This window comes from Vulpes lagopus, chromosome 10 (genome assembly GCF_018345385.1).
Source record: "Vulpes lagopus strain Blue_001 chromosome 10, ASM1834538v1, whole genome shotgun sequence".
NCBI lineage: Eukaryota > Metazoa > Chordata > Mammalia > Carnivora > Canidae > Vulpes > Vulpes lagopus.
Window position 1 is genome coordinate 83,681,610 of NC_054833.1, and position 24,723 is coordinate 83,706,332.

Genomic DNA, 24,723 nt, shown 5'->3' on the forward strand with positions numbered 1-24,723 from the left:
GGCTCGGTCCTTCCACCCTCATGCTGCTGCCAGTGTCTTGGCACCAGGTCCTGGCTCAGTGGGAGCAGGCTGGGGTCTCTGCAAGGCCAGGCCCGTTCATCATGGAGTCCTTGCCACCACTCACCCCATCCATAGCTTAGACCAGGGCATCTTGTGGTCCGGATGGGGCCAGACCAGAACATTCCCTGACCTTTGGTATGGGCTCTCCTTTCCTTAGGGGTTTTGTATGTAAAACCTGAGCCTCTGAGGGTGGTGTTTGATGGCGATGCTGAGAACCCACTTGTCTGCAGGGGGCCACTTGATAGTTCAGGTGCCCACGTCCTGCTGGAGGCAGTTGTGGCTCAGGCAAGCTTGCTCTCCTGATTCTGTAACTTTGCTCTCAAGTAATTACGGTATAATTGGCTTCTTTCTCATAATTGGAGGAACTGGAGAAAGCGGCTTTGGGCCTATCATCACAGGTCAGTGGTTTTAAAAGCATGTAAAAAAGTTTGTGGTACTGTATTATGAATATGATCATAATCCTGTATGTTGTAAAATAAAAGGTTTGTAACAGTTTGTTTCTTAGTGGATGGGCGAGGCTTCCAGAAGGCAGTGCTATCGCTGCTTCGTTATCAAGTGTGTGAACTGTTATACCTGTAAATACGTATGAATTTATTTTTCACACCATCTTTGCATTTTTTGATGTCAGTGTTAGTAATATGTACAACGTCTCCAGAATTTTGTATCGTATAAGACAGCATTGAGGTTCGTCCTGAAGGACAGTTCGTCTTGTAAACAGGCCGTGTGAATTACCACATGTGCAAATCCAACCCTGTGTTTTCTCTTTCTTTTGATTTTCTTAGTAGCACTTTGTTTTGTGTAGCTTACTTTACGTAAGGACACAACACGTGTAACACACAGAACTGCAGACTGTGTGGATTAGGTGCCTGTGTGGCTGCTAAGGCCTCTGGTCCACAGTTACAGGCAGATCGCGGGGGCCCCTCGCCCCTGCCGTGTTCGGGGGTTTGGGTCTCTCCTGCTGAAGGGCCCCCTTCTAGTACAGCTGTGTGTTTCCAGCCCCTCCCACTGGGCTGAGGCTCCTGGCCTCCCTCACAATCGTCCTTGTCCTATGATTGTCTGTCTGATCCTGGCTGCCTGGGTGGGTGTGAAGTGGTGTCTGGCTGCCTGCTGCAGACAGGCGTGGCCTCGGGCAGGGCTCTAGGGGAGGAAGGTCTGGTTCCTGCTTTTTCTCCCCTTTCTCCTCCAAGCTTCTGTTGGTTTTGTCAAGTGCCGGTTTTTCTCTGTCCTGAGACAGGTCCCTCAGCCAGTGCCCAGTTTGCATTGTTTGTCCCAGTTGGTGGTTGTCTTGCCATGTTCTTGGTGGCATCTTTTGAAGCAGGGGAAGGTCTTGCCTTACTGAGCGCCCACTTGTGTGTTCCATCTTTTGCTCCTTGTGCGTTAACGTCCTTGGGTCAGCATGGCTTGTGGGGAGCCAGACTGGCAGCAGCGTGCATGGTCGGCAGGAAACCCATGGCTCTGGCCCTGTTGGCCCCAAGGGTTCAAGTTTTCTTTGCGAGGGTCGAGAAAGGTGCCCATCAGCAGCCTTCGCCCCAAGACCCCAAAGGCACCACCCCACGGAAATGTGGGTTTTGGTGGCGTGGGCTGCTCCCCCCAGAAAGCATGGTGAGTACAGGCGAGACACCCACCCTTCAAGGAGCCACCTTTCGGCCACGTAGGAAACAGACTAGCCATGGTGGCAGCACCACAGTAAGGGCCCTGACAGGATCACAGGCTGCATGTGACCACGTTTGCCTGGAATTGGTGGACCTTGGGAGTGTTAGCTAGGCTGTGGCCCTCATGGTGGCCATTGTTTGCATTTGAAGAACTTGGGGGTGTGGGTGATCCCACCGCTGGGGCAGGCACTAGCCCCCCAGGGGTACCCCCCTGCGGGCTATCATCACAGCCTCCTGGAGAGGAGGGTGTGGGTGTGCAGCGGCTGCTCGTGGCCTCACTCTCAGGCCTCAGCCTCTGTGGGACATTGGTGCTATCTCTTCTTGTCAGCCTTGCCGCTTCCCAGAACTGCTTCCACTGAAATCAGAACAGCTTTGGATATTTGATGAGATGCTCTCCCCAGCTCCTGGCACAGCCTGCCCATGTCCCGGGTGCTGAACTGTCTCGACTGCCTCACTTACTGCACCGACAGCCATGGTTCGGGGCTGTGCCAGCCGGCAGCGCTCACAGGTCGGATCTGAGGCTGGTGGGCTGTGCGGTCGTCACTCAGAAGACTGTGACCTGGTGGAAGCATACAGCACAGGACGGGGGCAGAGGGCAGGAGTGTTGTGCAGTAGAGCACTTACACCCAGCTCCATGTGAACTTCACAGAACGGGGGTCTCTCTGCACACCCATGAGCTTGGGGCAGGGTCCCTGGCTTAATCTGGAACTTGCGCCTGCTGTGTGCTACTCAGTTGTCCAGAATGGAAGCAGCCCTGTGGAGAGGCTGGCGATCCTCGCAGAACCTAACTGCTTTCCTGGGAGGGGTGTCTCAGCTGGACACACACTGTGCTGCTGGCTGGGGCTCTGCTGCGAAACCTGGCTTCATGCAGACACCGAGTCTGCGAGGGCAGACGCCAAGCGGCATCCTTTTGCCAAGTTGACAGCTCACTGACCAGGCCGTCCGGGGGTGAGGCATCACCTTCACTCTTGGGCCCACATGTGGCATCTCTGACATGCTGTGGCAGTGGCCTGGTCAGGAGGTGGGATGTCTGTTGGCCTTACAGCTACTTTGCCCAGTGCTCTGTCATTTGACCCTCACGCTGTGCCTCATTACCAGTGAGACCTCTTGGGGCCTGAGCAGTCAGCCTGAGGGCCAGGCAGCAGGGTCTCAGGAATGGATTTAGGCCAGTTTTGGTTCTCAATAGACCCACTCACCGAAGGGGGCCCTTTATTTGCTGATTTAAAAAAAAAAAAAGTGGATGCCTGGGTGGTCAGTGGTTGAGCATCTGACTTTGGCTCAGGTTGTGGTCCAGGAGTCCTGGGATTGAGTCCCACATCGGGCTCCCTCTGGGGAGCCCGCTTCTCCCTCTGCTTGTGTCTCTGCCTTTCTCTGTGTCTCTCATGAATAAATAATAAAATCTTTAATATAAAAAAAAAGAAGTATTCACCCCTGTGGCACTGGGTATGTACCAAGACGTCCAGGCTGCCTTTTCCACCATCTCTTTACGGCTTCCTTGGTGTCCTAAGCCTTGTTCGAGGACCCCATCCCCTTTCTGAGGACCCTCTGCCATCTCCCTGTGTAGCCCTGCCCACCAGCACCTTGGGTCTTCGTGTCCTGCTCCAGGACCAGCACCCCTGGCTTGCTTGGACAGATAAGCCAGCTCCTCACCCCCCATGGGAAGCTCCACTCCTGAGGCTGGGACTGAGAACCTTCCTCCGTGGTCCACGCCCCCTGGTTCAGATGTTGCTGCTCTGTCTGAGGCACAGGCAGCCTCCCCCAACTAAAACACACTGCTGGCAACGTGGCTGTGGCCTTCCAGGACTCCTGGGGGCCTGGGTGGGGTCCCCTGGAGGCCCAGGCCCTGCAGTACTCCTTCTCTGTGGGGTAACAGACCAGGGGGCTCCTCCAGCACCAGCTGGTCTCTTGGATCACAGCACATAGCTCTCCCAGAGCTTGTTAGGGATTGCTTGAATCTCTTAAGACTAAGGGAATGTGAAGCCTGAAGTGTTGGAGGCCAGCGTGTCCTGCTTGTGCACAGCCCTCAGCAGTGTCTCCAGCCTTGAGCACTTCTGGGAACCTCATCCGTGGTCACTCTCAAGCTCGATGACCCCGACTTTGCCTGGTGTGGCTAAATCTGCCTACTTGGTGCTAGGACAGCGGGACCCTTCAGGGGACAGTGAGTGGCAGTGTAGGCTTGGATCTGGCAGTGTTTTGTTTTGATTTTGGGTGTACCAACTCTAAAGTTTGACTCAAACCCCTTGTGCCTGGAAGGTTCAAAGCAGGGACCATCAGCACCAAATCGGCAGTGAAGGGGGAAGGGGTTTGGTCTAGGACCTGTTGTTTGCCCTTTAATTAGCAATTAATTAGTATTTAGGCATTCACAGCCGGGCCCCCAAGCACAGGGTGGGAAAGCATGAGGCTGAGGCCCAGTAGCAGGGCACTGCCCAGAGTGGCTATCCCTGCCTTGGGAGCCCCAGTGGACAAGGTGGTGGGGCTGGGCTCTGCTGGTACTGGTGCCAAGGCCGCGGGTTGAAGGGAATTTGGGGAATGGGGGGGAGCTGCTGCCAGGCTCTTGGCCCCCTAGGCCCTCTGAGCATGGAGCTGTCAGCTGTAGGTCATACAGACCAGGCCAGGCCTGCTGTGGGGTCATTCAGCCCTTATGGCTGCTCCTGCCAAGGTGCCAGTGACATGCAGCTTGGCTGTGGTCGCTGTGCTCCAATGGAGGGCGTGTGTGGCCTGAGGCTCTGCGTGGTTCTCGATTCTGGGGAGTCCACCTTCATGACATCTGACATGCTCCTGAGCCCTGGGAGCCTCCCCTGGGTCTGGGGCATTGGTCCTTTGTCCTGTGGGGGCCCTTTGCAAAGGTCTGGCCTGCTGTGAGCTGGGGGCTTGGGAGGATGGGGTTTCTGCTGTTCGTCCCACCTGTGACTTGGAACTCCTTTCCTGTTTCCTGAGGAATTGAGCAAAATTCAGCCCCAGGTCATCTGCACGTTGAGCAGAAAAGGTCTCAAGTGGATCTTACTGATGCTCTATCTTGGCATTTGGCATTTGGCTGAGGCCTGTGACTCTTCTCATTGGCTTGTGCTGGGGTGGTGGGGGGGGTGCTGCCCACCTGGCTTGGCTCTCCTGTCCTCAGCCTGGGGGCCTGCCTAGCCTTGGCTGTTACTTCTGCTTCCTGAGCGAACACTGCTGGAGAGCCTTTTTTGCCATAAGGGCTGTGTCTGACCATCACCTGGGCCTGCTGCTGCTGGGGGAGGTGGATCGCTGCTGAACCCCTCCTGGGTCCCCAGCCCTGGCTTAGCCATTGGGGCTTGGCTCTGCTGCTGCAAGTTCAAGAACCCGAGAGTCATTTCCTCTGTCAGGACACATCTTGTCTTTGCTGGCCCTCGGTGGGGATCTGGAGCTCTGGGCCAGCTGCTATGAGGACGGACGCTGCCCTCACCACACTCCTATCAGTGCCCAGAACTGTTGGGCCAGAGGGGACCTGGGGGGCAATTGATGTCAGCCCCACTGCGTGGTGCCCCAGGCAGCATGTTTTCCTGGCCTTAGGCATTCATCTAAGTATAGTAAGAAAACAAAAGCAAAGCAGTTCCCATCTGCTCTGAATGGAGGGGAGGGGGGCGGGGATGCTATTCATTTGCCAGGGTGTACGGGTGTACGTGTGCTCTGATATACTCGTGAGCAGCCTGCACAACAGGGGTCTGTGTGCTTCCATGGTGCTGAGGCCTGGTGACCCGTACCAAGGGTGTCCAGACAGAGCACAGGGAGAGAAGGACCCCGTAGGGGACATCCTAGGTGAGGGTGGAGGAGCCTGAGACCCTGACCCCACCAGCCAGGGTGGCAGCTCAGTACAGGGAGCCAGAGGCGTGCTGAAGCTGCTGGTGTGCCCCAGACAGACATTTGCTTTAGGGCATTGGTTCTCGTGGCAGAGCTGGTGCCCAGTGAGCAGACCAGGGTTACTGCTTCTCGTCCTTTGAGCATCCATAGCACCAGTTATGACAGGCAGAGTCTTAAGACTGTAGTGTTAAGATCCTCAGCCTAAGACCCACACATCTCCCAAGTGGGCATGGATAAAATTTGGGGTCTGTGGACCTGGGTGGGGAAGGTGACTATTCCCACTCACTTAGCGTGACCCTTCCTGCAGGACAGCCTCTTAGGGTGGCTCTTGTCCCTCCCGTGAGCTGGATGTTGGATGTGGCACACTGCAGGGCCCTGCCTTGATTGCACTGGCTTTGCATTCAGGCGGTGCCTGGCACATGGCTGCAGATTGGGCCAGCCTCGCTCTACTGGATCTGTGCTCTACAGGTGTGTTCTGGCCTCGCAGCTAGGTGTCCCTCCTTTGGGCTGTCCTGGTTTGCAGTGGGCAGCTGTATCCCAGCTGGCTTCTGGCTCTGCCTGGGAGTTGGGCAGGAGCAGCCCCTCTTCACTACCAGTGTTACCCCAGAAGCAGATGCCTGAGCAATGCTGAGTATCCACCATGGCAGCCAGAGCTCGGCACAGAAGTCAGGTTGTGTGCTTGGGCCAGTGTTGTCAGCCAGCATCTGGGACGCCTTTTTTCCCTCCTCTGTTCCCCATGAGCAGTTTCTCAGTCTTTTTGAAGATGTGCAGGGTGCTGCATGGGAAACCGTGCGTGAGAATTGACAGGGCAGGACAGGGACCCCTCCTGGGTTCAGGCATCCCAGGGCAGTCTCGGGCAGCAGAGCGGTAATGAGCTCCTTCCACCAAGAAAACATGGGGTGCTGCCAGTGGCATCTCTCCTAGGAGTCTTGCTCTAGGGGTTCAGCTCAGGCCTCACCATGCTGGTGGAACATGGGGTTCTCAGCAGAGTGTGGAGGAGGGACAGCTCAGAAATCCAAGGTCCCGGAGCCCAAAGCCCTCCTTCCACCCTGCCCTGCTTCTGGGCCTTGGCCTGGGCTGTCCCTCTGTGCCTTTGGGACTCAGGCACTGAAGTACGGCCTTTGTGAGCACGAGGCCCTGGGGCTAATACCAGAAGCTGTGGCTCCTGGTGGCCACTGATCCTCTCGTCTACTCTCGTCTTCCCTGCACTGGTCTGGGGTAGTGGCCACAACCCCAGCAGCCATCCTGACCCCCATTCCACTTGTGTCTGATGGAGCCCACAGAATCAGTGATATGACTGACACCCCGGCCTAGGTTGACATAAAGGTCACGTAGTCAAGTCATCCCTAACTCATACCCCCAAATGCTTGCAAACCTCCAGAGGCCCTAAGCACAGTGTGCAGAACCTCATTGTGGGGTGTCCTCTCCTCTGTGAGGAACACACATACTCAGTGGTCCTGGGTGGGTGCCCACGGCATCTATAGCCAGCTCTTTTTTTCTTTTTCTTTTCTTTTTTAAAAACATTTATTTTTAAAAATTGAAATATACGTAACATAAAATTTACAATTTTAAGCATTTTTAAGTGTACAGTTCAGTAGCATTAAGTATATTAACATTTTTGTGCAACCATCATTCCTATCCATCCATTCGATTTTTTTCGTCTTGTAAAACTGAAACTCTATACCCATTAAACAATAACTTGCCATTCCCACCTCGCTTCAGCCCCTGGGAACCACAATTTTTAAAATTTAAATTCAGCTAATTAAGATATAATGTATTACTGGTTTCCTAGGTGGAGGTCAGTGATTTGTCATCTTACATCCCCCCACGTGTCCTCCATCACTCCCGTCCCCCAGCCACCCATCCCCCACGACCCTCAGGTTGTTTCCCAGAGTTCAGAGCCCCTCATTTTTCTCCCTCTCTGATGTCATCGTGATTTTCCCTCCCTTCCTCGATGGTTCCTCTGCTTGTTTCTTAAATTCCACCTGAGTGGAATCATGTGGTATTTATCTTTCTCTGACTGAGTTTACTTAGTGTGATACCCTCTAATTCCATCCACATCCTTGTAAATGGCAAGATTGTGTTTTTTTTTTTGATGGCTGAATAATATTCCATCGTTTGCATACAACACCTTCTTTATGTACTCATCTGTCGTGAGAATCAGGGCTTGTTCCGTAGTCTGGCTGTTGTGCCACCAGATCTTCAGCAGGGCTGTAGCTCCGTGGCAGGCTGGAGTCTCCTGGGGGTGTGCACATGGGAGCACACCTGTGCACGGTGGCACCTGCCCTTGCAGATGCATGGCACAGTGTCCATGGGTAGTGCACTGGCCAGCTGCTATACCCGCCCTGCTGTGCAGGAGCCCCAGCAGGCTCTTGGCCTCAGGCTCGGGTGTAGGCCTTGCTTCTCTGGCCAGGTCCAAGGCCCAGAAGCCTGCCCCTTCCTTGGGGATTGTAGGCCCCCACAACCTGGCATGAAGGCCTTGAGAAGGGTCAGAAACCAAAAGTGACTGTCCTTACCTGCTTGCTGACCTCTTGCGCAATGGGGATGTCACTGGGCATGGTTGTATCCCTGAACGTCTGCTATCACTGGGACTCGCTGGCACTTGAGGAAGCATGTCCTGCCAGGGCGTGAGAGAGCCCTCAGGTGACAGGGAGCCATGACCCTCCCTCAGGGCCCAGTGTCCAAACGTCCTGTCGAGGCTCCCCCGTGGCCCCTTCCTGCTGAGCTCTCACTTCCATAGAAGGTCCTGCTCGTACGGTTTTTCTTGCTACAGGAATTCCAAAGGAACTACCCCAGCTGCCTGAAGACCCCTCCCCATCCTAGGGTTGACAGGCAGTGGAGGGGGTGTGCAGGGGAGGCTCTGGCCCTTGCTAGCACCAATGGGCTGGGTTTGAGTACTTGAGGGGGCCAGGACCCCCTCAGTCCCCCACCATATGGATGGGGCTCTGGCCAGTGAGTGCTGGGTGCCATCAGCCAGCCACTGTACATGGGGTGGCCCTATAGCCGGAGTCAGGTGGTGCCCCTGGGAACCTGCAGGAGCCAGTGCCAGACCTGTGGCTTTTCTCTTGGTGAGAACTCAGCTTGTTTCCTCTCCTCCCTGCTTCCTATCTGCTCAGACAGGAAGCTCCACCCTTGCTGGCGTAACCGCGCCCCCCCCCCCCCCCCCCCCCCGCCCTGTCCCCCAACTGACTACCCGCTCATAGGCGGTGGGAGGTGTCCAGGCAATGCAGGCAGACGTCACCTGGACTCTTTCCCCTAAAAAGCACCAACAAACGGGTCTCTCTTTCCTGAATGATTGTTTCATGTCTGAGCAAACTGTCCACAGCAGTCTGTGGGTTCCCCTCTGAAGCGCCTCCCAGGAGCTGGGCGGGGACCCAGGAGCTGGGCGGGGACCTTTGAGCTGCAGGGCTCCAGGCCCCAGGGCTGCTGCTTCTCTGTGAGGACAAAGGCTAGTGCAGCCCTGTAGTGGGTCTGAGGTCCTTATATTTTCTCTTGGGGCCTGAGGGCTGCATCTGCCCGGAGTGGATTTAGGGGTAAGCCTTCCCTGTCCTCCTTGCCCTTGCCTGTCTGTGTCCCAAGAGGGGCTGCCGTGGAGCAGGATGCATACTAATGTATGCCAGGCTGGTCAGGACCTTCCCTTGTGGTCCTGCCAGTGGGCTCTCTGCCCGGGGTCCAGTCTGTCCTGGGTCTCTGGAATTTTGTGATGACAGCCTGGTAAAGCAGGACACCTCCACTTATCTCCCAGCCCCCAGGAGGCCAGGTCTGTGACAGTACATCCTCCAAGTGCTCCCAGAGGTGGGAGAGCCCTTCCCTGCCCCCCTCCATTGTCTCCCCTCCAAGGCTCCCAGCTGCAGGCCAGCACCCCCCCCCCCCGCCCCGCCCCGCCACCTCTGCTCCCTCCTCCGGAGGTCAGACCTACGGGAGTGACCGTGGCATTGCAAGGTGGGTGGTGCAACGCGATGTGTGTTGACCTGTGCTGTGGACGCCTGCACAGCGGCCCCGGGGAGGCACAGTCCATCTTCCAAAGGCAGTTCTGTTTTCTTGGGAAGAGACCCCATCTCCCTCAGGGATCTTGTGCCGTCACCTTGGGCGGGGGGCAGTTGTCCTGATGCCAGCTCGGGAAGCCGCTCTGCCCACAGTGTCCGACAGATGCTCCTTGGGGCCCCTGGTGTGGGGGAAGCAAGAGCGAGGCCTTCGTCCTGAAGGCACGAAAGGCACATCTCTTACTTTGAGAATGCTTTTTCTCCAGGGTCTTGCCAGAGAGCCGCACTACCCGCCAAGGTGCCACCATCTCTGGCTGACAGCATGTTGTTGAAATTCTGCTTGGTGATACCCAGAACTCTGGGGACCTGGGTGACACCCCCCCCCCCCCCCGATGGAAGGCCCCACACTTGACTACTGAGCCTGCCTGCCAGGCCGCCTCTTCCCCATCCTGGCATGACCACCGGTGTGGGTAGAAGGCCAGAGTCCACAGCTCCCGTCGGCTGTTTCAGCACCAAGTCCACAGTGCACACACCGGAGCCCGGCCTGGGCACCCCTACCCTGGGCCTTCTGCAGCTGTAGGTGGGGTGGCGGCATCACAGGTCCACAGAGAGTGCTCAAGGAGACGGCTGGTGCATGGGCGAGTCTGCTGGCTGGGAGACCCTGCCTGGAGTGCAGATGCCACTGGAGGTGCCAGTGACAACTTTTGTGTCCCTTGCAGGTCTCCTCCGAGCCCCCGGCCTCCATCCGGAAAACAGATGACGCCCCCTCCCAACTCCCCCCGTCTTCTGAGAAGGACAAACAGTCTGGCTGGCTGCGGACCCTGGCTGGCCCCTCCAGCAAGGTTGTGCGCAGGGCACGGGCGTGGGGCGGCAGCGGGCCTCTGCGTCTCAGCTCCTGACACCTGGCGCCTCTCTCCCAGCAGAGCCTTGGCTGCGTTCACCCTCGCCAGCGCCTCTCCGCTTTCCGACCGTGGTCTCCCGCGGTGTCTACGAGTGACAAAGAGCTCTCCCCACACCTCCCAGCCCTGATTCGAGACAGGTGAGTGGCAGCTGTGCTGGTGGCCAGTGGTCAAACAGGCCCGGGGTGGGGTAGGGTGGGGTGGGGCCGGGCCACAGTTGGGCTCTACCACCTTGGGGTCCGTAATCATCTGCTGGGTGAGACCTTCCTTTTGTGGGGCTGCCTAGGGTTTTTTTTTTTTTCCTTCAAATGAAGACACGATCCTAGAGAGGCTATCACTTTGTGGGTCTCAGGACTGCTGCCCCCTCCCCCTCTTCTGGGTGCTCCTTCAGTGGCCCGAGGACACAGTGACATGTGCTTAGCATGGGCAGAAGATCCCTGTGTTCTGCAGCCACACTGCTGGCCTGGCAGCTTCCTATTTGCGTGGCTCTGCTCTTGCTGCGTCCACATGGGGCCCAGACCCTGAGTCCTTGGTCAAGGCGGTCATGGCAGTGCTGATCCTTTTGACAGTATCCCAGTGGGCACACCCAGAACTTCCTTGCCCTCGCCTGGGTGCAGCCAACTACTGTGGGGCTGGCTCCTGGCTTGCATCTTCTCCTCCACACTTTCCAGGGGGCAGGTCCCACTATGAGCCTTCCTGTGCTCCCCACGGTGGTGGGGAGGCCTATGGCCCCAATGGCCCCTGTGCCCCTGCAGCTTTTACTCCTACAAGAGCTTCGAGACTGGTGTGGCCCCCAATGTGGCCCTGGCGCCGCCTGCCCAGCAGAAGGTTGTGAGCAGCCCACCATGTGCCACCGTCGTCTCCCGGGCCCCTGAGCCTCTGGCCACCTGCCTCCAGCCACGGAAGCGGAAGCTGACCGTGGACACTCCTGGAGCCCCAGAGACACCAGCGCCCGCAGCTGCCCCTGAGGATGACAAGGACTCAGAAGCCGAGGTGGAGGTGGAGAGCAGGGAGGAATGTACGTGTGAGTCGGGGTCTTGGCCTGCGGGCTCGCTGCTGCCTGGCAGTGCACTGGGCCTCCTGCTGACCTCCCCTTCCCTTTCTGTTTCTGCAGTCACCTCTTCCCTGTCTTCGCTCTCATCCCCATCCCTCACCTCATCCAGCTCTGCCAAGGACCTGAGCTCCCCAGGTGTGCACGCCCCCCCCGCTGTGCCCCCCGCCCCTGAGGTGGCAGCCCCTGCAGACACCACGAGTGGTGGGCTGGAGGCAGAGTTGGAGCACCTGCGGCAGGCCCTGGAGGGCGGCCTGGACACCAAGGAAGCCAAAGAGAAGTTCCTGCACGAGGTGGTGAAGATGCGCGTGAAGCAGGAGGAGAAGCTGAGTGCCGCGCTGCAAGCCAAGCGCAGCCTCCACCAGGTGAGACTGCCACACCACTCCTCGGCACCCCTGCACCTGGCTCAGCCCCTCATGGGGCTGGCCTGTCCCTCTGGGGGCAGTGAAGGCCCAGCTGTTCTCAGCGAGGAGCCTGAGACTTGCATGCCCAGTGTGGAGCCGGTACTTGGCACGTGTGCACCCGAACCAGCAGCTTTCCCTGCAGCAGGTGTGCAGGCAGGACCAGGTGGCTCCAGGCACAAGTGCACGGCCTTTGCGTGCACATTGGGTTCTAGATGATTCCACAGAAGTGACTGTTTCCTTTTGAAGAGGGGGCTAGAGGCCCTGCATTCGCCTCCCCCGTCAGGAGGGGCAGACAGTGGGGCCAGCCCTGGCTCCTCAGGCTGTGGGCGAGTGTCCTCTGAGCCACCTTTCCTGACAAGTGGGGGAAGCCCAGAGTTCACAGTGCCGAGGGTGGGGCCTTCACACAGGGCCCTTGCGGCCTTGTTGGAGATCTGCTCAGTGGCAGCTGCGTTCGCACCTCTGCGGCTGGCGTCTGGCATCTGGCAGCTTCACACGTGGGGCTCCTAGCAGAGCCCAGCCCTACCATCCCAAGAGCCCCAGGAGTTCAGATATCCCCTCTGAGTGTGTGTCAAGCACTTGCTTCTTCAGAACCCCCTTTCCCCGGTTCTGGTTGGAGATGTGATGTTATGCTCACAAACATGTTGAGGGGTGGGGGTGGCAGTCCCTGATGATGGACTAGAGGAGGGCAGCCTGGAAGCCTGAGCCAGTGAGGGCGCTGCCTCGGGGAAGGGAAATGTCCCGCTGCAGCTCCAGCACTGCAGTCACTGCCCAGGCCATAGGCTGGAGGACACACGAGGCACGCTGGTTAGGGTATCTGGGAGCCAGGGAGCATGTGAAGGCTGGGAGGGCCCTTTGCAGGGGTGCTTGGGAGCATTAATTGCTGCAGGCAGGTGAGGACCAGGGCAGCGGGGTGACTTTGACCCCCTGGGAGGGGGCACTGGCAGTATGGTGACCCTGGGCTGGTGTGTGTGAAACCTGCCCCCCTCCCCCCGCCAGGAGCTGGAGTTTCTGCGTGTGGCCAAGAAGGAGAAGCTGCGGGAAGCCACAGAGGCCAAGCGCAACCTGCGGAAGGAGATCGAGCGCCTTCGAGCTGAGAATGAAAAGAAGATGAGAGAGGCCAATGAGTCCCGACTGCGTCTAAAGCGGGAGCTGGAGCAGGCGCGCCAGGTGCGGGTGTGTGACAAGGGCTGTGAGGCCGGCCGCCTGCGCGCCAAGTACTCGGCCCAGGTACGGGCGGGGCTTTGTGGCAGGGGCTTTGAGGCACCACCTGGGAGGTAGGACCTGGTGCCTGGGGGCGGGTGGGGGGGCGGAATGGACTGAGGCCTGTGAGGCCTGGTGCCATGCTTCTCAGCAAGGCCACCAAGCGCCACCTCCAGACTCAGCTGTGTGTGGGAAAGGGGGGGCCCTGGCAGGTCCCCGGTATGGGCAAGAAGTGGTAGGTGGTCTGTCTGCATCTCCAGGTCCTTTCTCATCTCTCTGGGTCTACTGCAAGGACCCTAGGGGCCTAGTAGGCTGATGCAAGCATGCCCTCCTGGGCTTCAGGGGCCTGTGAGCCACCGTGCAGGAGCTCTGTGCAGTTGTTCCCTCCTGGCCATGCCCTTGGTGGTTTTGCTTGAGAAATCATCCCTGAGCCAGCCTTGGGGAGCAAAGGAGCTCCCAGCCTCGGCGGCCCATCCAGTGCCTGCAGTTCCCACAGTTCCTGCACTGATCGTCCAACCCCCAAGCCAGAGTCCTGGAGCCCCGCAGCCTCTCTTCCCCTGACCTCACTGGTGCTCCAAGAGTCTGGCCTGGTCAGCAGGCTTCCAAGGGAACTCTGGCCTCAGGAGGTGAAGAGGGCACCCCGAGGCCGCTCTCTGGGGTTTAGGTGGTTGCCAGCTGTCAGAGGCTCTGTAGGCCACGTCTGGACTTGTCCTGCTGCCAGGCTGGACATCCCAGGCCTGGTCACCACCTGCCTCACAGGCCCATGTCCTGAGTGTGAGGAGGAGAGAGTACCAGGGGGCCAGGAGCAGGTGATGCTAATACCCGCGTCCCTTTCAGATTGAGGACCTACAAGTGAAGCTGCAGCATGCAGAAGCGGACCGTGAGCAGCTCCGGGCTGACCTACTTCGGGAGCGCGAGGCCCGGGAGCATCTGGAAAAGGTGGTGAAGGAGCTGCAGGAGCAGCTGTGGCCGCGGCCCCGGCCCGAGGCAGCGGGCAGCGAGAGCACGGCTGAGCTGGAGCCCTAGTGGATCCCACTGTGTGCCGCTGCGGTGCGGACGCCACAGGGAGCAGGCGGGCAGGCAGCCCAGGCCAGCCGGGGGCTCGGGGGCTCTGCGTGCCGGCGGGCCCGCCCCCACGTCCACATAGCACAACGTCTTACTGTGCCTCTAACCAAGCGAGTGTTTGGAACCACATACTTTTGGAATCCACTGCAAAATTTTCTACTGGCCAAGTTTGAGTGTGCAAGCCGGGTTCCCAGCTGCGGCTGGAGCGGAGGCTCCAGGCCCGCAGAGGGCCTCTGCTTGCTGGAACGTTCTAACATTTACATTTTTGTTATAAGCTATTTAAAACCAATAAGAAGACTTGATACTCAGAAAAAAAATCAACAGGTTTTTTTAATGACTAACTTTTAAAAGCCCCACCAACACGTGACGCCATCCTAGGACCTGCCGGGGCGCAGCCACTCCGCCCCTTGAAGCCATCGCAGCTCGTCCATGGCCGAGCAAGGACAGGGAGGGTTTTCTCCAGAGTCTATTTTTTCAACGACGAGGACCCGGGCCTCCTGTGCTGCCGCTGGGAAGAGCAGGGAGGCCGCCGCAAGCCGCAAGCCGTGCCGAGCCAGGCCACCACCTCCGCCTGCCTGCCCACCTGGCGGCTCCAGAGGGGGCTCAGTGCCGGGCCCGCCCCACCGCGGCCGCCCTCCCTAGGCCACTCCTGTCGCGTCGGGACCGAGGCCGCGGTGTTGGAACAAAACAGCATTACTTCACTTTTTTTCTTTTTGTTTGTTCATTTAAACGTATATTTAGAACTGCACTTTGTCAAAAATCTTCCCTTCTCTTTTTATTCCCCAGTTAACTGAGGTTTTTACTTTTCAAATATCGCAGCCCCATTTATAGAGGAGTCCACATCCTAAGTGCTCGAGTGTTTAGAAACCCCCTCTGGTGCTTGGTTGAACAAGGGAATCACAAAACGAAAATGCAAAAACTGACTTGGGGGGTAGTCCTGTGCCTTCCAGCATCTTGTACAGCAAACCCTGACTTGTCTTCTTACCCCCGAGATACTGTCTTCAGTAGCGATGGAATCTGCCACTATCAGAATAAGTTACTTGCATTTATTCCAAATAATCTCGTTTACTCTCAACTGTTCATGCAAATTGTATAAGGTTTTTTATGCCCAAGCTTGAAAAAATGATTTTCCAGTAGACGAGAGGCGGCTCCCCATCCTGAATTACGGTATTTATGTATGTGAGGAAGATCTTACCAGAATTCTTCGCTTGACCCCGTTCTAACACCGAGGCAGCTGTGAGCGCGGACGGAGGGGGAGATGGCTGGCACAGGTACAGGCGCCGCCTGCTGCAGCGCCCACCAGAGGTCTGGTGATGACATCATCTGCGGGGCTCCAGCCCGTGGTTTACGGGGGGCAGGGCGCAGGTGCTGCTGGACCCCCCCTTCTAAAGTGCAATGCAAAAGGGACATCATATATATGCAGCGTTTGTTGGGATTTTTTTTTTTTTTTTGCTTTTGTTTTTCTTTTGCAGTTCCAGAATTTGTATGCATGGAATGTTAACCCTCTGCCGTATGTGTCCCCATCGATGGGCATTATTACCGGGTCCCGTGAGGGGCCTGTGTACTACACAACACTCAGAATGCTGTGTCCGGCCATGTTTCTCCGGAGTTGTTTTCTCAGTCATTTCTTCAAGGGAAACTAAATGATTCAGTTGGAACAGAGCTTCATGTGTGCCCGTGTGCTTCTGTGTGGCTGTGCTCTGTTGCCAAGTCTGAAAGTCGGGAGAGATCTAGGGGCCCAGGGCTACCTGTTCACTGTTCGATTTGGGGCTCCGGAGGGCGGGGAGCTGCTCTGAGCTGTGTCAGGGCCCCGTGCTGCCCACCTCCGCTCACCAACTCCACTCCTGGGTCCTTGCCTCCTAGTGGCAGCTCTGTCCCAGAAGGTCAGGGAGAGCTGGCCGAGCCTGGGCAGCTTGGGGGCAACCCAGGCCCGTCCCTGCCGTCACTGCCTGAGGGGCCCGTGGCCCACCAGAGCTGGGGTGGCTCCCTCTGGTCCCAGGCAGCTCTCCCTGGGTGAAGTGGGTGAGGAGATGGGGGGGCGTCGGCTCGTGCTGGCTGCTTCCATCCTCGGGGGAAGGGGGCCTGGGTCCCAGGGGCCTGAGACCTGGCTTCCGTTCGTACAGCTGTGTTTCAGTTTCCCTGCAGAAGGGAGGAAAGGGATCTATCCTGTTGGCTGTTGACTCTCCCTGTGTGTAATATCCATTATTCCAAATGATTGTGTATTCAGTTTAATTACTCATTATTTCTATGCTGAAAGAGGATTTTTAACGAAGGGAAAAACAACAGCAATAACATTCATATCTTTGGAGCAGCTAACTCACACACATAATATCCTGCTTTTCGTACAGAACTAGCCCCGTGTAAAAACGGTCCCCCTGTAAATACCGTTCCTTGACACTGTTGTATCACACGCGTGTATGGTGGTTCCTTTTTCAGAAACTTTTCTTACCTGGTAGTTGTCTCGTTTTCTGGGTTGTTTTTAACTGAGGAAGAACAGCTCACCTGCCGGAGGGACGGACCCCCGCCAGCCCCTGCGGCGCCCCCGGGCCCTGTCCTCCCACCCCTGCCCGCCCACTGCGTCCACCAGGCTCAAGAGGCCGTTTTGTTCTTGCTTTAAGTCAGGAGTCACAAGCGACATTTTTTTTCAGTTAAGGAAAAAAACACAGCTCTACCTTTATATCCGCCAGGAGCGTCTGCACCGCTGTTCCCTCCTTTGCTGCTGCTAATGACAACATGATGACTTACTCTACTATCGAAAACTATTTTTATGTAATTAATGTATGCTTTCTTGTTTATAAATGCCTGATTTAAAAAGAAAAAAGAAAAAGCTTGGCATATTTATCTACTTCGCTGTGTACCCGTTAGTCCTTTGGCGCCCCTCCCCCAGACAGATGACCTTGTACAATAAAGGACTTTGAGAGTATGCCTAGGACAGCCATGCTTGGGCCCCAAGGTTCCCCCCCCCCCAGGGCCGTCCCTCCCCCCGGCCCCCATTTGGGCCTGAGCCCTGGGAGGGGATGGGACCGACCGTGTCTGCCCTCCAGACTGGGGAGGGGGGCCTTTGGTCTCCATGGCCCCTGAGTGAAGTGGGGCGCGGGTAGGCAGCACTCTGCCTGGGGTGCTGTCTGCCTCTCTCGAGCCCAGAGACTTGCCCCCCAGGTAGATGGCTGGTGCCCCTCGTGCCCTATTGGAGCAGGGAGCAGCATGGGGACTCTGCTGGGCTGGGGGCCAGGCTGCCATCTCTCCCAGATGCCTGGGGCTATCTATGTACTCCCGGCTCCCCCGTGGCCCTCAGAGGTCCCGTGTAGGTCAGCTCCCGGGGAGGGGGCACAAGGCCGACTGTGGTCCCGACAGCCCCACCCAGGCCAGGAAGAGCTTGCTCTACCTTGGGGCCAGGTTCCAGCCCAGGTCAGGCCTAGGGTGGGGACAGCAGATACCAGGGGGCCAAGCCTTGCCTGCCCTCGCCTCTGCCTGCTATTCATGGGCTCACCCTCATGGGGTGCCCCCAAGAGCCTGGGACAGAGGTGGGGTCCGGGGCAGGGGACGAGGGCCCCAGCCACTGCCCCCACTTTGACCCCGTCCTGCTGCACAGGCCTTGGTGCTATCTGCCCCCTTCTGTCACCAGGGTGTCACCAGGCCTGGCTCCCCGCCCTCTTGGGGATGGTCTCCCATGGAGCTGGAGGACCATAAGTCAGATTGCTCCCTTAGCAGGGCTGGACACTTGGGTTGTGGGCCCCCTCCTATCACCTCCACCCCAGGGCACCAGCCAGCCCTCCTTGGGAGGGCCACCCCTCTGTCTCTGGGGTCCCCTATTGGGGGTCCCGGAGGCACCCCTGCAGCCACAGGGTGAGCTCACAGTGGTGAGCTGAGGGCTCACAGTGGTGAGCTGAGGGCTGCAGCAGTGGGCAGCTAAGGCCCTACTCCTGCCGATGCCGAACACTCGCCTCTTTTTCTCAGTCTCATGACCAAGCCTGCCCACCTTGCATGACCTTTCAGAAGACCTTGCATACCCATGGGGCAGCAATGCCCTGAGCCCCACCAAGTGAGTGTCTCCATGCTGCTGCCGCCAAGGGCCCTCAAGCATCCCCCAGAGCAAGTCCTCCTGCCACCCCCCGGGCCCCTTGGCTCTGTCCTCCACCCCGGTTCCCTGAACGTCTGCGTGCCGCCCTGAGTGTGGGGGCCACAAAGGGTGAGGCTGGCCTGAAGGAGGGCTTCCCAGGATGGCAGGGCTGCCTGAGAGGGGTGGCCCCATGGCCCAGATGGTGCTCAGCCCCAGGGCCTTTGAGCTGGTCCGGCAGCAACCTCAAAAGGCCTGGATGCCAGCCAGCACGTCCCAAGGGTTGGGGCACCTGGGTGGCTCAGCCTGTTCCGGGTCAGACTTGGGATCTGGGCTCTGGTTGTGGCCTCATGGGTGGGGGGATGGAGACTGTATTGGGCTGTAGGCTCAGTTGGGGGTGGTCTGCTTGAGCTTCTAGCTCATGGGCCCCCCCCATTCTCCCAGCTCATGCACAGTGGTTGTGGGTGCATGCTATCGTGCACTCGCACTCTTGCTTGCTCCCCCCCCATCCTTAAAGGGTCCTGGGAACCCTGATGCAGGCCAGACAGGACAGGAGCCCCCTGGTGAGGACGCCCCTCCCAAAGCCCCCTTCCTAGTACTTCTAGCCATACCCTTCCTCTTCACCCCACCTCCAGGTCCCCCAGCTCAGGACCGCCCGCCTCTCCAGCATGGCCGGGCTCTGGTCCGGGTCCCCAAGTCTGTCCTGTGAGTCCATCCTGTGGCGTGGCGGCCTGGTGGCCTGGCGGCCCATGGAGTCCTGGCAGGGGCTGCTCCCTGTGCTGGTGACTCTAGGGCCTCCCCAAGGGGGTGCTGCTCTGCAGGCTGCGTCTCCAAGTCCCCGGGGATGGTGAGCACAGGCCAGAGGGGCTGCTCCTGGGCACCTACACAGGGGCCTGCCCTGTGACCCACCCCCACCCCCAGCTTTCACTTCTGCCTCTGCCACCAGCAGTCAGGGCCACAGCCCTGTCCCCGGTGCTCTCAGCTGTGCCTGCCTGGCTCGGTCTTGGGATCTCCACCCCTCCTCCCAGTCTGCTGGCTCCAGAGCCACAGTCTGGCCCCCCAGGCCCCACCCAGCACCCTGTGGTCAGGGGGGCTGACCGCAGGCCGAGAACTTGCACCCTTATCTGGGGCAGCGGATGCCAGGCGCACCCTCCGTGGAAAGAGGAAGCCGCCTGCCCATTTACAGTAACAGCTGGGAGGGCCCCTCCACCCTGGGCCCCTGGGGAGGACCGTGGGGTCAGTCCCCCACCTGCCCCTCCCCCTGTGCTCAGCGTGGTCCCTCGCCCTCCACACCACCCGCACCCCTGGCTGTGGCCGACAGCCCCGTCCTGGACTCACCCAGTCTGGAGCCCGACCTACCTCTGCTGGCCACCGGCACCCTCTCCCTCCCTCTCCACCTATCCTGACACAGGTCCCCCCTTCCTGCTGGCCAGGCAGAGGCAGCTCTCCGACTGCGGGGGCTGGGGGGGTCCCTGAAATCCCCAAGGCCCCACACCCACACCCTGCTGGCGAGGGGCCCGGGCCCTCAGGGTGACTGCCACCTGTGGGGAGGCAGGGGTCCTTGGGAGGGTCCCACAAGACTGTGCCCTCAGGAAGGGGGTTGTGCTGGCCCCAGCTGACTGTGAAAGCAGGGCCTTGGAGGGGACCCTGACCCTCCCCACAGAAACCCAGTGTGCTCTGTGCCCTCTGGTGTGCCCTGCCCACTGCCAAGCCACCCTGGGACGGGTGGGGGCAGAACGTTTGGGGCCCGGATGCCTGCCTGCCCCTGCCCTCCTGCCCCCCACAGAGTGATGACGTGAGCCTTGCAGGCCTCACATGAATGGCCATCTGTGCCCAGACCTGTGCCAGGGGCTGGGGGCCGCAGGGGCCGGGGCTCCCAGCACTGGAGCAGGTGGCCCCACTGCAGGGGGCGGTATGGATGGGCAGGTGGAGCGGCCTGTGCCAGGCAGGTGTCTGGCAGGGCCAGGGTCGGCCTTCCTGTTCCCAGCCTGGCCCAGGAGCCCTTACTGGCAGGAAGCCGGGCCCAAACTCTTGCCCAGGTCTCTGGTCCTGCCACAGAAGCTTGTTCTGGAAACCTCTAGGGACAGGGTGCCTTGGGAAGGATGAAGCCCGAGATCGGGGCTTGGTCTCCCTGCAGAGGACACCTGAGTCCAGCTCCAGGCCCAGGCAGAGGTGGGACAGGGGAAGGCAGAGGAGCAGGGATGTAGGCAGTGTTCAGGGAGGCTGTGGGCAACTGCTGTGGTGTCTGCAAACTTGTGTGCCTGGGAAAACCAGGTTGGCTCGTGCAAACAGGCAAGTGCCAGGATGCCCACCAGGCCCTCTGTGACCCCCACCTGTGCCCTCCCCTCACGTTCCTCCAGTGCCCGGTGAACTCCCCTTCCCCATCTCAGGCCCTTGAGGTAGACCCTGGACCCTCCTTCCCTTCCCTGCTTTGGTACTAGGGGTCCCCTGGGGCACTGGGGGCCCAGCATGGAGCATGGTGGGGTGTGCACCGCCCTTGCCTTGGGGGGCCTTGACCCCGTGGAGGTGCGGCCCACACCCCCAACTTCCTGTTTCTAAGAACAAAGCAGCCGCAGTAAGGCCCTGGGGGTCTGGGGAGGGGCACCGAGGGCGGCGGGTGTGGCCAGGCCGCTTCACTGACCCTGTCACCGGCAGGCCATCTGCCTTCCCCGGCCACCTGCTTCCCCAGGCAGGAAGGCAGCGGTCAGGGGGACGGCCCGGGTCAGGGTCCCCGCCCCGCCCGTGGGCGCCCGGGGGTCGGCGCGACAGGCTAGGGTAGCCGGGCCCCCACCCACCGTCCCACGGCCCCGCCTTGAGAGCCGGCGAGCAGGGGCACCGTCCCCTGCAGATGCAGATGAGCCCCCACGCACCCCCTCCCCCGGGGAAGGGCAGGCCCGGGACTCCTCCGGGAATTAGAGCTCCTTCCAAAACATTCCAAATTCCTGCTCCTTCCGGCCCGGCCGGAAGCACGTGGGGAGGGGGCGCGGGGGGGCGCGCGGTGTCCCCCCTCCCCCCCCCCCCCGGCCGCGTGCGCGCTCAGGGGCGCTCAGGGGCGCAGGGGCCCCGGGCGGGCCGGCCTGGGGGCCTACACGCGCTGCGGCCGCCCACGTGGACGGGGCCGGGTCGGGGTGCGGGCCGCGCACCGGTGGGGGACGCGGCTGAGTCAGCGCGAGGGCGCGCCCCTGGGGGCCGGGCAGGCCGGCCGGTCCCCGCCTCCTCCCGCGGAGTCGCCCTGGGGGCCTGGCGCGGGGCCTCCCGTCCCCGCAGCGCATCTGGCAGGGCCCGCTCGCCGCCCCCGGGCCGCCCCGCCGCCGGGTTTCACTTCCCTCGCTCCCCGCCCGGCGTCGCGTCCGATTCCACCCGCAGCCCCGCGCTCCGACCCGGGAGTGGGGGGACCTCCCCTCTCCCCTCCCCTCCCCTCCCTCCTCCCCTCCCCTCCCTCCTCCCCTCCCCTCCCTCCTCCCCTCCCCTCCCTCCTCCCCTCCCCTCCCTCCTCTCCCGCGAGGGGCGGGCCCGGGCACCCGGGCGCAGAGGAGCTGGGGTTCCCCGAGTGCGGGGGCGCGCGGGGGGGGCGGGGCCGGGCGCAGGAAGTGCCCCCCTCCCCCCGGGCCGGGCCAGCGAGCCCTTCCGGTCCCCGTCGGGAGAGGCGGGGGCGGGGCAGGGGGCGGGGGCGCGGGGCTGGAGCTGGGGGGCGCGAGAGGAGTCCCGGCCGCCGGGACGCGGACGTGTCCACGTGTCGGGAGCCCGAGCTGGCGGGCGGCCCCCAGCGGCGGAGGCGGGAAGTGCAGGCTGGGCCGCGATGGGGCCTGCGGGCGCCCTCCCAGAAGGCGCCCCTGCCCCCCCACCCGGCCGGCGCCTTCCCGCTGGTGGAAAAGCGCCCCAGCCCGCAGACCTCTGCCCCAAGCCTCCCCCCCGCCCAGACCTCTGCCCAGCCAGGTGTCCCCAGGCGGTCCCCTGCCCCGGGCCCACTTCCCTCGGCCCCTAGTGGCTTGGCCCGACTCCTGGGGATGCTGTCAAGGCCCTGGCTGGGGAGTGGGGTGGGGGCCTTGGCAGGTGTGACCAAGAGCGAGCCATGGAACACCACGTGGTGACCTGTGACCCCTTCCTGCCTGTCCTTTCTCCTCTAGGACTGGCCCCCCTGCGGCAAGGGACTTGCTGTCACCAGAATGATGACCCTCGATCCACACGACCTGCTGTTCCTCCCCAACTGCCTGAGCCACTCCCTGCTAGCCCCCATTTCCTGCCTTCAGACCTACTTCAGTGGACCTGCCCTGATCAGGAGCTGGCCTGCACCCCAGGGGTGCCCCATCCTGTCCCGGGAATCTGCTAAAGACCCCCTTACCTTCCTTTTCTGCCTCACCTTTGCCCATTTTTCTGTGGGTCTGCAACGGGGGGGGGGGGGGGGCTCCCTAAGGATTTGCAAAGGAAACGAACCCCTGGAAGGCCGGCCCCACCCTGACCTTGGCCTGTGCAGAGGCTCCTGTGGCCTCCATAGCCTGTGGCCAGCACCTGTGGTGCAGGGGGGATCAGGGAGGGTCTGGAGGCTTAGGGTAGGTAGCACCCCTCCATGCCGTTCCCCAGGCTGGGCCCTAGAGTGACAATTTTTTTTTAAAGATTTTATTTATTTATTTATTCATTCATGAGACACAGAGAGAGAGAGGCAGAGACACAGGCAGAGGGAGAAGCAGGCTCCATGCAGGGAGCCTGACGTGGGACTCGATCCCAGGTCTCCCAGATCATGCCCTGGGCTAAAGGCAGCGCTAAACCGCTGAGCCACCTGGGCTGCCCCCTGGAGTGACATTTGTCCTGGTTCTTTTTTTTTTTTAATTTTAATTTTAATTTTTTTATTTTTTGTCCTGGTTCTTCCTCCTCTAATTGTCCAGGGGGCAATGCTGGGGGGTGCTGACACTTCTCTGATCAGCGGCGCAGAGTTACCAGGAGGAGTGGTGGCTAGGGTCTCGGCAGTGTCACCACTGGGGGGTCACACGGGGGTGGGGAGAGCAGGCCTGGTTGTGGAGCCCAGCACATCTGGCAGGCTCTGTCAGGCTGCCCGGCTGCCCGAGCGGCTGATGACAGCCCTATTTATAGCCTCCATCAGAAAACACCCGCGGCAACGGCAGTGGGGCAGCCTGCCTGCTCCTCGATGCCCGGGGCCTGGTGCCAAGAGGAGCCCAGGCCGGGGCAGTTTCGGCCAGTAAGGGTGGCTGCCTGGCCTGCTCACTACCCCCGCCCCGCCACCCCCTGGGCTTGCTGAGGAAGCACAGCAGTCTCAGACCTGAGACTGTGGGTCCCCAGGGTCACCCAGTGGGTGGGGACCCAAGGCACCTGTCCCCTCCTGCTCAGGCCCCCAACTGGCTCTCAAGGTGCTCACTCACTGTGGCCCAGTCTTTTCCATCAGAGAGGCTGTGGGCTGGCCCTCAGTGGCTGTCTCTTGCCATGAGGGGACGGGGGTGGCAAAGGGATGGCCCCACGCAGCTGTGTCCATTACCGGTGCGGAGAGCCACCCGCCCCTTGATGGTTGTACTGAAGTAGACCTGTGACTCCCAGTAACTCCCCCAGGACTGAGGGACCCCAGGGTGCAGGGGGCCACTTGGGGCAGGCAGGGAGCTAGCAGACAGCCTGGCCCCGCAGAAAGCCCAGGAGGAGGGGCCCCACGCAGCTGGCCTTGCCACCCTGCTGGTGGCGAGACCTGGCAGTCTGCCCAGGCTTTGCAGAGGGGAGGCCTCCCCCGGGAGTGTCCTGGGTGACCCGCCAGTGGGACAGGAGGCTGGGCAAGCTGTCTGCGCCAGGTGGGGCCCTGTGGGAGGGTGGGCTATGTCTGTCCTGTACTAGATGCCAGGCTGGCGAGGGGTGGCCTGAGACCATGCACTGGCCAAGACCCTGCTGGGAGGTGGGCCAGGCCGAGAGGGACAGGCAGGCCTCTGACCTGTCTCTCTTTCTCAGGCTCTGACTGTGGCTCAAGCATGAGTTTATCTCTGTAAATGTCCACTAAGCAAGTGGACAGCAGGAGGAGGGACCCCCTAGGGAGAGACTGTGACCCAGGAGAGAAGGTTTGGGTTGTAGTTAGGGAGAGTCTGGGAGCAGAGCCTCCTCCCCAAGCCTCTTGGGGGCTGAGCAGCTTCTTGGGGTGTAAGGCATGGAGGGAAGCCTCAGGCAACTCCCTCTGCCAGCCCAGGTTGGGGGCCTCCTGGTCCTCCGGGTCTCCGGGGAGGGACTGAGGAGGCTGTGTGCTGGCTGTCAGATGGCCACTCGGTCAGGACCCCGGGCATAACCCCCTGGTGGAACAGCACTGATGCTACCTGGCCCTGATGCCGGGAGCAGTGACCAGGCTGACGTCCCTCTTTCCCCCACTGAGGACCCATGGAACAGGTGGGCTTCTAGGTGATGAGGGCTCCAGAGCAGAGCTCTCCCAGCAGGGCCCCTACTCCAGGACTGGTCACCCCAGGGGGCCGGGGCCACAGTGCCTCTCCCCCTCAGCCCCTGGCCTGGGAGACCTGATGGTTGGGCCAGTGTCTGTGGCCGGGCCTCTGCTG

General features: G+C 60.3%; 1 protein-coding gene across 5 annotated transcripts in view; it reads left to right on the forward strand.

Moving 5' to 3' along the window:
- Window positions 1-17,056, forward strand: part of SKI (SKI proto-oncogene) — a 74,844-nt gene extending 57,788 nt beyond the window's left edge. The window contains exons 2-7 of one of the 5 annotated variants that reach the window (XM_041770149.1): window positions 10,234-10,356; window positions 10,435-10,553; window positions 11,169-11,437; window positions 11,528-11,829; window positions 12,865-13,035; window positions 13,906-17,056. In XM_041770149.1, the coding sequence (XP_041626083.1) occupies window positions 10,234-10,356; window positions 10,435-10,553; window positions 11,169-11,437; window positions 11,528-11,829; window positions 12,865-13,035; window positions 13,906-14,094 (1,173 nt within the window). In that variant the 3' untranslated portion in view covers window positions 14,095-17,056. Of the gene's footprint in view, window positions 1-10,233; window positions 10,357-10,434; window positions 10,554-11,168; window positions 11,438-11,527; window positions 11,830-12,864; window positions 13,096-13,905 lie in introns of all 5 variants that reach the window. The other 4 variants (XM_041770145.1, XM_041770146.1, XM_041770147.1 and 1 more) reach the window with 4 other exon arrangements.
- The last annotated feature ends 7,667 nt before the right edge of the window (window positions 17,057-24,723 follow it).